The sequence below is a fragment of the Rhyacophila brunnea genome, unplaced genomic scaffold (genome assembly GCF_057557595.1).
Source record: "Rhyacophila brunnea isolate RB1 unplaced genomic scaffold, BYU_Rbru_1.0 scaffold_10, whole genome shotgun sequence".
Taxonomy (NCBI): Eukaryota; Metazoa; Arthropoda; class Insecta; order Trichoptera; family Rhyacophilidae; genus Rhyacophila; species Rhyacophila brunnea.
In genome coordinates this window covers 38,790,921-38,803,611 of record NW_028232752.1, presented here as the reverse complement: position 1 = coordinate 38,803,611, position 12,691 = coordinate 38,790,921, and the positions used below count along the sequence as shown (strand labels likewise).

Sequence of the window (12,691 nt, the reverse complement as noted above, 5' to 3'; positions counted from 1 at the left end):
AGACAGTAGAAATAAAATATTTTGTGCAAGTAAAATATTTCTATAAGGAAACGTACTGCCAGTTTTTCTATGCAGAAATAGCTTTTCTCCAATTGGTGTCGTCTTTTTGTATGTCAAATTTAATTTGATTATATACATCATCAAAGCTTTGAATTGACATAAGAAAGTAAATAAAAAATCGCTTTTCATCTTGAAGCAACTGCGGAAAAAGAACATGAAATTCTCCTTCTTCTTCTCGCTTTCTCTTAGACGCCAGTAAACTCCACAATAGTCATGCAATGCTACGTCTTCAGAAGAGGAGCCGTCAAACAACGACATTTTGCAACAACGTTTGTATACGCTGTCGCTGTCGGAACTCGTATTCATAGATAGACTAATGTACTTTCTCGTATTGAACGCTAGTGGCATAGGCTAGCGGTCAGCGGTCGGTTGAACGCAGAACGAAGTTCGCCGGGTCAGCTAGTATAAAGTAAAATAATATAAAACTTACCAGATAGAGAAATTTATATTGTTAATAAATGTTATAAAGAATCCTTTCAACGTAATGACAAATCGATTTTCCATTAATTGTTTTTTTTTCAGGAAAAACAAGTGAGAATAGATTATAAATTCCATTTTCAAATCACGCTTTTAAAATGTCTTGAGTCAATAGAATTATTAGTTGTCTTGTCTATGGTGACACGATGTACGAGTGATGCAAGTGGCAAGCGTGTCGAATAATAAATTATTATTTATAATTAAAAAATAGAAATTAAAAAAGATAACTGAAGAACACTAAATTATGTCGTTATTTTCATGAAACTATTGATAATTATTATGAATCCTTTTTTTGTGGATCTGTAATAAGATACTTTATTATTGTCTATTGTTTTAGTATTATATTATTACGGCCGTATGATATTACAGTTTTCTATTTTTCAAAATTCATGTCTTCAAAATATTTCCCAATTCGGCCGCTAGGATCGCTCAAATCGCCAAAAACTACAGTGCTGTATATTCTGTCTCACTCATTCTTACTATTTTTACTCTGCAGCTCCATAGAATAATGAAAGCCGTCTCACTCAAATATTGAGACGCAACCATATTTTCAGGTGTGTTGACGGGAGTGGTTGTCTTTCGTGTATATTTAATTTACGGGTATTGTAATAATAAAATGAAAGTAATTAAAATACTCCCAATGTAACATTCAAGACGGTGTTTTTACTGAGAGTTTCATATGTTATATTTAGTGTATCCAAAGTGCACCATTTTAAGTGGTCCAGGTGTTCAATCTCGGTAAATGTTTTTGTGGTAATTGCTTACATCAACTACGATCCAATTAAAGTTTACAAGAAAACATTCAAGTGCTATGTTCGATCAATTAAAATCGGTAGCAGACCCCTCGTCAACTAATATGTCATTCAGGTACAACTAACCTCAATATTATGTTTACAACAAGGCAAAGTCATAAAACATTATTGCCATATTTATTAGCCAAACCATAAAAATGCACAATATCTCTGTTTAAGCACATAGGAACCATTTTTTACAAACATAATAACGTTCTTTTGTTTGTTTATTGGACCTATTTATGTTTAATTTTGACGTTTTTATTCTCAGTAGTGATTTAACCTAAATATATAGGTATTTCGTTGCTATTTTGTTTCTTGCATCGTCACGAGATGCAGTAAATTTAATCTTGGTGTCCAAAAACAATACACCAAAAGCAATATTATACACAAATAAGTAGGTAGGCTTGTTAAGTGTACGATTATTCGATTACCGATCAACACATGTGTTACTTACCTCTATCTATGCAACCAAATTGTGTTTGACACACATTTATTTTTTATTTTTGTAGCTACAAAATTTAAAAAAAATCAAATGCTCTACTTTACCTATCCAATTTCCAATATTTTTATCGTACCAAATTTGGAAAAGTCATTTTCAAAATTTAAAAACAAATCAAAACCTAACACAACCTACTTACTTATTTTTTGGTTGTTTTGTTTTTAGTCTCAAAAGAACACGAGCACGATATACCTACCTAATATTGAATAGTTATGTACGTACCTAGGTACCTACCTCGATTCTAGATTCTAGGTGGGGTACTGTTGTACATACTGTATCTTTACCAATTTGGAATCATTTTTTTTTTATTTTACTTGGCTACATGAAACAATTTTATTGAAAATATTTTTTATATGAAACAATTTTATTAAAAACCACAACGATGTCTTACTTGTTTATTGTCTGCCACAATCAAAAGTAATATTGCCTAATTAAAAATCGAATCAAATCAACAATAGCTGCATGCAAACCTGAAATAGTGATGTTATTAATTATATTAACTATGTACATTTCATGTGAAGTAAGTATACAGATACCTACCTACCTAATCAATATACTTAATTTATTTGTGATGACTGATGATGAAGAAGTGTTTAATTCGTAATTTGTAGTAGGTACCTAACCTACCCAACATGTAAATTCAAATTAACTGCACTATATCATTATTTAGTAGGTACATAGCTGTGCCACCGGCTTTGGCTGTTTGGACACAATGTTCTAACCCACAAAAAACTGACACATAGGTAGGTAGGTAGGTAGGTACTTATTGAATTAAAATTAAACGTGAAAGAAGTAGTTATTTGGTTCCTAGAAACAAAATTATGTCGAAAATTATATCGTTTATGTTTATGTTATTAGTTAGTACTTAGGTAGGTACTAAATAGAAATAAATTATAATATTAAGTAGAGGAAGGACATATTTTTCTGGCATTGCGGCCACGATTAAATCACTTTGTAACGGTAATAGTGTCATTTGAAAGTAACAAACCAACACTTAAGTGAGTCGCCTGTACTGCCAGAAAAATCTAACAGCATTCTACATACATACCCACATAATAATATTATGTTTCTATCTAAATTTCTAAATGTTTAAACAATGTTTTATTACGGTGGTATACCACCGTGCCCCACGGTGGAGCAATTGGTAGAGCGCCAGTCTCTAAAACAGTAGGGTATAAAATCTAAAATAGGTAGGTCCCCACATTTATTGTATTTTTTATGTGTGTTTTGTTGCTAACAACCACTGCCCGTAAAAATGTCTTGCTTATTCCTAACATACTAGCTACTCAAGATGTGGGAACCTATAGGTATTTATAGGTAATTTGCATTTTCTGTGTTAAGTAGATACCATAATACTGTACGTACAGACTTCCATCTGCCCTCAATCAAATAAAGTTTATTGTTTATTTAATAACAATGCTTAAAAACGGTTTCAACAAATCCTACCTACTCCGCCAGGGATGGAAAACACGTGCTAAAGCACTGAAAAACAAGTAAATGTAGACATATTTGATTGTTTTTACACTTTCAACATTTCAGCGATATTTTGATAAATCGCACATTGTTTTACCACGTGGACTATACCTACATATTTAATTAATCTGATAGGAATGTTTGTAGACGTGAACATGCTTTGAGTACCATACAAATATTCGACCATGTCATGTGCATTTGTGTAGCAGCAAAAGTTTACAAATATTTTGTATAATTTTTACACGGGAAGGTGCAAGTGGTCGCTCAGTAGGTACCTACTAGGCTGTAAGCTACGTTTTATGAATCAATGGTATCATTTTGATACATTGATAATGTTTTGGTCGTTCCCGCATGTCTGCGGAACGTGACAGTGGTCGTGATGAGCGACCGAAACTTTCCACCCCTCTCGATCCTCTGCTTCTCTCAGGGCAGAGTGAATGCTGCTTCCAGCCAGCTCCTTCACTTGGTCGCTCCAGTGCTCCGATGCTCTTTCTCTGCTTCGCCTTCCCTGGAGGCTACACAAAACCACCAGTATCTCCAGGTTATCCGGTCCGCGCCGAAAAATGTCCAAAAAACTGCAGAATGCGTCTCAGACATATTGTCGAGAACCGTTCCTTTATATGCAATCTCTGGATGTTTGACTGGTTCCTCCTGTGCTCTATCCAATAAATACGAAGGATTCAGTGCTAACACCACATTTCGAATGCATCAATTAATTGCCTTCTGCTCCCTTGGGTCAGGGTCCATGACTCATAGAAAAATATGGAGAACACTAAAGTTAAATATGTAGATAGTATGGAATCAAAAAATATTTTTTCGTATAGCGTAGTAGGTGTATTATGAATATCTGAGTGTGACAATGTCAAACGATTTGAATAACGAGAAGATTATTATCTGATATTTTCTTTTATTTAAAATGCCTAAGTATTTAAGCAGGTGGATTCTCTTAGCCAGATAACTATAATATAACCGTCCCAACATATTGCAGGAAGATCATCCGGTAAGGGTTTGATGGGCTGTGGTGTGTCGTGACGTGACCTGACCCGCCAGCGCAATGTCAGGCAAGGCTGAACCTCCCGGGGCTCAAGCCTCTCCTGCGCCGCTGCCCAACCTTCTGCTCTATGTCCCTCAACATCCCGGAGGACCTCTCCACGCCGGTCCAGGCCAGCATCATCAGCAGATCCATCCCGGCCAATGCATCACGAGGCGTGGCATGCATCAGTCGGATCAAGTAGATTCCGGGAAAAATCTTCTTCCAACCGGAGGAGGCGAGAAAAAACTCATCAAGGACGATCTTGCTGACAGAAGTTTACAGCAAATACACTATCAGACTGCTTTCCAAAATGGCATTCCTTTTCAAAAACATCCTGCTAGTTTATCCAACGTTATAAGCATCCCCGATAAAAGCCAATCTGTACCTCCAGTTTATAATTGCAAAACAGTCAACGAAATAAACGTCGATCAAATCAACTCTTCTAATAATAATAACAATTGCATTCCTGGTTTGAGCAATAATACATTTTCTATCGGCATACAAGGAGGTCAAAGAATACTGCAAGCAGACATTTTGAATTCTTTCAATAAGAGCTCCGATAAGCTTGCAAGTAATCAATTAATCCAAGCGGGATTGTGCGGGAATAGTTTTTTAGAAATGAATCAGGAGCATGGACAATCCGGTGGAAATTCAACGGCCAATCCGTCTCGAAGTGAATCAGTCAGATCAGAAGCTGGAGAGTCGTGCTCTAGTTTGAGCTCTGGCGACAGTCAGAACGATTGCCCTGGTAACATTCTCATATTGCCTGGCGCTATTCACGGGCAGCAAATATTAAATCAAAACCAAATAGTCCTCAGCCAAAACCGAGCTGTCTTAAATCACGGCGCGACACCTGGGAACATTGTCATTGCTAACAATTCTAATGCGGTTTTATCAAATCACATTGATAACAATATGCAAACGGCCCAAATGACTATGCCGAATTATCAATTCTTGGAGCAGAATGTAGCCCAGCAGTCGATTGTTAACAGGAGCATAAGCATTGTAAACCGACAGATCATCTCAAATAGAGAAGGGAACCAAGGTGCTATGGACAATGAGGGACACACTGATCACGAAGATACACGTCAAAATCAAAGACGACCGACTTACGAACAAGGCGTAGGATCAAACTTTGTTCCGGACGGGATGGTGCGCCAGGGCGTATCCATCGGCATGGATGGCGAGATCGTCATAGTGAACAACTTGCCGCATCAGTTTGTGAGGACACCCGGGGGGATCGTGCTGGGCATGATGCCGGGTGCCAAACACAGTGCAGTGGGTTCTAGTGCCAGTGCGGGTGTGGTGAACGGAGTGAATAATAGTGTTGGTGGTGTGCCAAATAGTGTGCCTGGTGATCGACAGGCGCCGGCTGACGCGCAGCCGCCCAATAAGGCACACATTGTCGTTCCTTACGGATGGAATAGGATCATCCACCTCAACAGCGTCATTTACACGAGGTGAGTTCCTAATAATATCCTACGTATTCCAATTTAATTGATCATATTTTTTTGTATTTGTTTAAAATTTCGGCGCTCTTTCACCACAAATTTTTACATTATTTTATTAACATTGTTAATAATTTTATTGTCTTGTGTACCTACCTATTATCGATTCTCCATATTATGTTTTAACTAATGTATCATATATTTTGTATGTTAGTATTTTACTGTTTGTTGCCTGGTGATGACATGGAGTGAGACATTTATTTAATCTAGATCAGGTTGATTATTTCGCGTGCCCGCAGAATTTATGTGCGTACAGCGTGTTATAGGCCTGCCACCACTGTCCTGGTTTTATTTCTCTAGAGACCCATGCATTCCGATGTCCGCATGGCTGAAGGTATTGAGAGTCCCGTAGTGTCATTCACTTGACTCCTGCGTTGACCCCCGATGGCTTCCGCTGACGATGAGCACTTTCAAATAATTGTTTTCTCTTATGGTGATTTCGCCAAACCATTGCAAAATGCTCTGAGAAAAAGAAGAATTATTTAATTATTAACATAGCTGTTTTTCTGGCGGGCTTTGAACCACCGGCCTTGTTCTTGTCTTCTAAGGACTAATTCAATTTTACGTTTATCAGATACTTACCTAATACGCAAATGCGAGTCGTAACGTTTTCTTACAGGAAAACAATCATACACATCAAATCCAATTAGTATGCTAGAGCTACAATGCGTCCTCGCAAAGAGGTAATGCCTGTCTAATTTCCGTACGATGACCACTTACATTTAATTTTTCCGAAAAAGCTGCGTGAATTTCTAACGCATATAACTAGACCAGTCTTGTATATGAGAGGTCGGTATATATATTATTATAATTCTTCACTGGGCACTTTGCTGCATTGATTAATTGCGGTCCACTAGTCCAGGAGTCCCGTCCCGCTGTATGCTCTCAATCATTGATAATTGAGCAAATATTTCGAAATGAGCACAGCATACGTGAAGTTATCAACGCCCACCGATATGATGCGGGTCCTTAGTAGTCAATTAACAGTGATGTCAATAATAGACAATTAACTAACATTAACATTTTGGCTGTCATCTTTGTAGGTTCATCTGTTCATCATATTAAATATAATTAAGTATGCAACTTTCTAACAAATGTTTTATAAAGCGGAATTTGATCGGCTGTATTTTTAAAAATTAATGGGACATGTCAAAAATGATGGATTTTGTGGAACGAATAAGTTTGTGCAGGAACGCGCCGATGAAGGTTACTTACTGCCCGGATGCCAACCCAAAATTGCCACCCCATCCCAAATATAAACCTATTTTTGTATGGAAGCATAGGTACAAGAAATGAAAATAATTGAAATCATTATTTAATTTTCATATAGTATGTTATCTTTTACTACGATGTTTAATAATATGAACGAAAATTGCGCCGCAGTCGATGTTTTTTGCTATCTACCATACCATACTAAATATGATTTTTAATCATACTCTTACGCCGATAAAGGTTAGGTACCTACTTCCATAAGTATATCTAGATTATCAGTGGTGGCCAAACCGTGGCGCATTGGATGATACAAGTGGCGCATTGCATCTTTGCGCCTACTTATTCTTTTGAAGTAGGCGCCATAATTGAATCCATCTTCATATTTTCAACACCTGGGTGCTCTCAGTTCAAGTCATACAGCCTTCTTACTCATCAGTCCATCCCATTTTTTGACAGTTTACAATTGTAGGAATAAAATGAAATTAAAACTGTTCATCTCTAAGTTAGAAAATGAGGATTTGAGTAAATTTCCACACTTGAAAGAGCAGAATGAATGTGCTGCGGATAATAGCAATTTGACCAAATATATTGAAAAAATCAAGATATTGTAAGGGTCATTTGAAAGTCGTTTTCATGATTTTGTTAAAGAAGAAAACTGCATGCTCGCATTTATAAACCCATTTTCACTTAGTGAACAAAATGTAATGCAGATGCCTAGTAACATACAAATGGAAATGATTGACCTAAAAACAAATTCATTATTGAAAATGAAATTTGATGAGCTTTTTCCAGATCAAAATGCTTCTGACATAGTTAATTTCTGGGGTTCATTACCCTGTGAACATTTTCCAGAGCTAAGAAAATTTGCAAAAGTTATATGTATATGTTGCTTTGGATTACATATGTGAATAATCATTTTTATCCATGAAATTGATTAAACGTAAAACAAGGTCGCGAATGATTCAAATTTAATGAATTCTCTGCTGCTCTCAGTAATAAATTTAACACGAAACATTTAAAGGCTAGCGAAATCCAAACGCTCAAAGACTCTCAGTGCTCCATCCCGCTCAGAGCTCTCTTTCTCTCTCTCTCTCTCTCTCTCTCTCACACATCACATCCAACAACTGTGGTCCAGAGTTATCTTCACCAAATGAGAGCAGTAGAGTGTAGCACATCAGCGGGGTCCACGACAGCGATCACCCTCTCATCCAAGAGATCATTTCTGACTATTGTAGATTGGTGCTCCAATAAACGTGTGTTTTTTGAACTGGCATAAATTAATTAATTGAATTGCGTGATTGAGTTATTTCTTTTCCTCCCCTAAGCGAAGCAGATCCTACCCCTATCCCTATTCTCCAACCCCAACCGTGAACGTAAGAAGGTAGAAAAGGTGCTTGAGTTCTATGGCTCATCTGAGCTCATATGTGAAAAAAATTGGCGCATGGTATGCAAAAGGTTGGCTACCCCTGTTCTAGATGGTAGATACAACATACAACTAGTATTAAATAATTATTCTATAATGTCTGCTTTTTGAATGTGTACCTGCTTATATTTTTACAAAGTATACATTGTATCTAACGGTCTAATGCGAATGACGGGGTTTTATAGTTCAATAGCCACTTTTATGTTTCAATATTTAAAGTAACTGCAAGAACACGTTATTTATATTACTTATATTATTGAAAACGAGTGCCGATAGAAAAGCCAAAACTGGTCATAATGTACTTAACTATAACCAATTCGATTTAGGTTGGTATAATAGTTACTTCACTATTGGAAAGCTTCATGGCGTGATCAACGTCGTTTTATTTAGGCACTACCTACCTACCTACTAATAGTAAAGATTATTCACTTATATCCTACCGTTGTAGTTAGAAAGCACTATATTTAATATGTCGGCAATAATTAAGAGGGGTAGCATAGGGGAATAACAACGTAATCCAACCCCTAGACGAGCCTAACATGGATTGATAAACAGGCTTGACTTGCACAATTAATATTTATAATATGAAATGTTGGTCGTTGATGCCTGTCTGGTTTGAGAATCTTGCCATACGGCACACACTGTAGTTACTATTAGGAATTGCTTTCATACCGGACATCATTTTCAGTCCTGGCATTTCGGAATTACTATTTCTGATTCCGAGATTGAAATCTTGTCCATGTTTTCCAGTGCTAAATACTATGAATGTGATTTTTTTTAATGAAAAAAAAACTTGTACGTAATTACTTACTCAAGTAAGTATGTGAGTTACATATTATTTATGTAACTCAACAAATTAGATTTGAGTTCTTATATAAATACGTAACCTTATCCTTGAATCTGGGAACTATTTGAAAAATTATCTTTCCCGTAAATGAATTACTTAACTCTTTATTTTTTTTATGTTCGGTGTTTAACCCAATAGTGAACTGAAACGTTTTAATATTGAGAATTTGTTCTTCATTAATGAATTCACAGATAAATAAAAAATGGTAGAACTGTGCTCATTACTTTATAATATTGTATTCAACACAGTAGGTGGGTCCGGTCCATACCTTCGTGCTTGGTAATTATTTCGACATAGGGGATTTGTACAATACAACAATGCACCGAACAAAATACAAAATTTTGAAAATAGTAGTGAAAGAAGTCTATGACAATCCCGTTATAATGACTTTTAATTCAGTTAGTGGAAAGTTTTAACCGTTTGCTTAATTAAAAACCGATTAACGTTTCCGATTTTTTGTGTTGAAAACTTTTCGATTTTCTTTCACCCCAGCAACTTGCCATGGAGAAGTATCTCGAGAACAGTGTTAGTAAAGATGAATTATTGACACTTTTTGACAGATACTGAGTGAATTCTTAGGTACTTACAATGTAAGTAATTACTTATAGTAATGTAATAATATTTGTTATTGTTATTTTGGGAATCTAATATTTGTGTTAATTTGATTTCACTAAAAATAGATTTTTGACAAAAAAAGTGATGGTGAACCGGGAATCGAACTAGCGTTAACAAAATTGCGACTGCGCTAGCTGCACTAGACTGCAGTCAGTGCTTGCCTGGCATATAACATGAACGAATAGTAAACAAAGATAGGGTCTACCGTGTGAGCATCTCCCATTTTATATATCGGAAGCAGACAGGGTCTGTCTGTGTTAAGTCAGGTCTCAAGGACAAACACCATCGAAGTACTTTAGAAAAAACTTTAGATTATAGCAAGCCTCCGTTTGCATGTGTTTATCAATTTGTAATTGTATAATTTGTATGTGAATAGATGGATGGCTTTGATTGTTGGAAAATAAATAGATGGCGCTGCTGCTTCGTAAATAAATATATTATCTCTGTTCAAGGTTATTATTTTTTTACCTATGAAATGTCTTAGGTTATTTATTATATTTCTTGAAAAGGTAGGCTTTAAATGGTCCCCTATAGAGTCTTCGCCACTGGTTTATGGTGTGATTAAAATTAATTTGTGTGTGCCAAGCGTCAAAAAATCAGAATACTTCAAAGATTGTATCGCGAATTTTGGATCACCACATACTTCATCCAAAGTTGAGTAAAACAAACATTTCATTAGTTAGATTCTAAATAATTTACATTCTGTCACATTGGACATATTATAGTCATTTGATAGGCGTTGCCTGTCTACTAAAATATGCACGGATAGTTCGTTCAATGTTTGAATTCCATTTTATCGCTGTGTTAATTGCAGTCGTATAAGTTGATAACACGATACTATTGTTATGCAACCTTGGAACATTGTAATACAATTGGTAGGTTTTTAATTACCACTTAAATTATTAATTCTAGACGTTAAATAAGTATCTAAGTACGAAAGCTAAATGTAGGTATAGATAGATTAAGTATAGATATACGAGGGTGGGTCAATAATTCCTTAGAAAAAAGCATTAAAACAGTTTTTTTTTTTGTTTTTTTTTTTTATTTCTCAACATAATCTCCTTGGAGCTCAATACACTTGGTTAGACGTTTCTCAATTTTTTTTAAACCGTCAGAAAAATAAGTTTTCGGAAGGTCCTCAAAATAAGCATTTGTCCGATCGATGACTTCTTCATTTGAAAAAAAACGTTGTCCACTCAGCCATTTTTTTAAGTTTGGGAAAAGGAAAAAGTCACTGGGGGCTAAATCTGGCGAATACGGTGGGTGGTCGACCAATTCGAACTTCAATTCTTCAATTTTAGCCATTGATCGTAAACATGTGTGAACACGGGCATTGTCCTGATGAAAGAGGATTTTTTTCCTGTTTAAATGAGGCCGTTTTTCTTCAATTTTGTTTTTTAGCTGGTCCAATAAAGATGCATAATAATCCCTTGTTATTGTTTTTCCTTTTTCCAAATAGTCAACGAAAATAATTCCACGTGCATCCCAAAATACAGTAGCCATAACCTTACTAGCTGATTTTACGGTTTTCGCCTTCTTTGGACATGGTTTGCCTTTCGCAATCCACTGCTTTGACTGTTCTTTCGTCTCGGGAGTATAGCGGTGTATCCATGTTTCATCTACAGTCACAAAGCGGAGAAAAAATTCATCCGGATTGCGTTGCATGAGCGACAACAGGGCTTTAGAGGCCACCACCCTATTGCGTTTATTGTCGACTGTGAGCAAACGCGGCACCCATCTTGCAGAATTTTTTTTCATGCCCAATTTGTCATGTAAAATAGAAATGACGCTACCTTTTGAGATCCCTGTAACCTCACCTCAATTATCTCACTCAACTTTAATCTTCGGTCACTTAACACCATATCGTGGATTTTATTGATCATTTCTGGTGTAGTCACCTCTACAGGACGTCCTGAGCGTGGTTCGTCCTTTGTTGATGTACGACCACGTTTAAATTCATTTAACCAGTTATAAATAGTTGCAAGTGAAGGAGCAGATATGCCGTGAACTAAATCCAACTCATTTTTTATTTCCTTTGCTGTTAACCCTTTTATATTAAAATGTTTAATAACAGCTCTAAACTCAATTTTCTCCTTTTTTTTTTGTAAACAAGCATTTTTTTTTTAAATGTACGAGAAACACACAACAACCCGACCAATCTGATTGAAACTTCGCAGCATACTGAATCGGTAGTGCCGCTGCATGAAAACAAACCGCTTACAGTACTAGTCGCGCCACCTGTCGGCTTTTCTAAGGATTTATTGACCCACCCTCGTACCATCCTAAATCGTCAGGTGTTCGAATTTGGAACTAAACTCATCTACAGTATAAAAAATATTGAATGACTCAGCGGACAACTTATACTGGTGGATCTATAGTTAGAAAATATACTCTTAAGTATGTACTTACATGCTAATATGTAGGTGCCAGCGCTAGTATAAGATCTGTAGTAGTAGGTTGTGGTAGTGTACATAGTTACTTATTATGATTGCCTATCTAACAAGTATTTATTTTATTCAAAGGACGGCTGAATATGTATAGCGCCGCCACCACGTAAATTAATGATTCATAGTTTATAACGGTTAAAGTTAAACGCTACAGAAATCTAAAGTGGGATCATCCGTATTAACGATGATCTGTTTGTGCAATTTCAGCCCAAAATAGTTAAGGTCATGCATTAGTTGAGGCACGGTTTAAAAAGATCGTTGCTAGGCGATGCGCGGATTGCGGGTCGCGGGTGCAAATGACGC

The 12,691-nt window shown here is 36.3% G+C and overlaps 1 protein-coding gene across 2 annotated transcripts in view; it reads left to right on the top strand.

The window, feature by feature from the left end:
• Window positions 1-1,006: 1,006 nt before the first annotated feature.
• The window catches only part of LOC147079184 (uncharacterized), a 491,603-nt gene continuing 479,918 nt past the window's right edge, over window positions 1,007-12,691 (top strand). Inside the window, exons 1-2 of one of the 2 annotated variants that reach the window (XM_085954360.1) lie at window positions 1,007-1,091; window positions 4,292-5,796. In XM_085954360.1, the coding sequence (XP_085810486.1) occupies window positions 4,358-5,796 (1,439 nt within the window). In that variant the 5' untranslated portion in view covers window positions 1,007-1,091; window positions 4,292-4,357. Of the gene's footprint in view, window positions 1,405-4,291; window positions 5,797-12,691 lie in introns of both variants that reach the window. The other variant, XM_085954352.1, reaches the window with a different exon arrangement.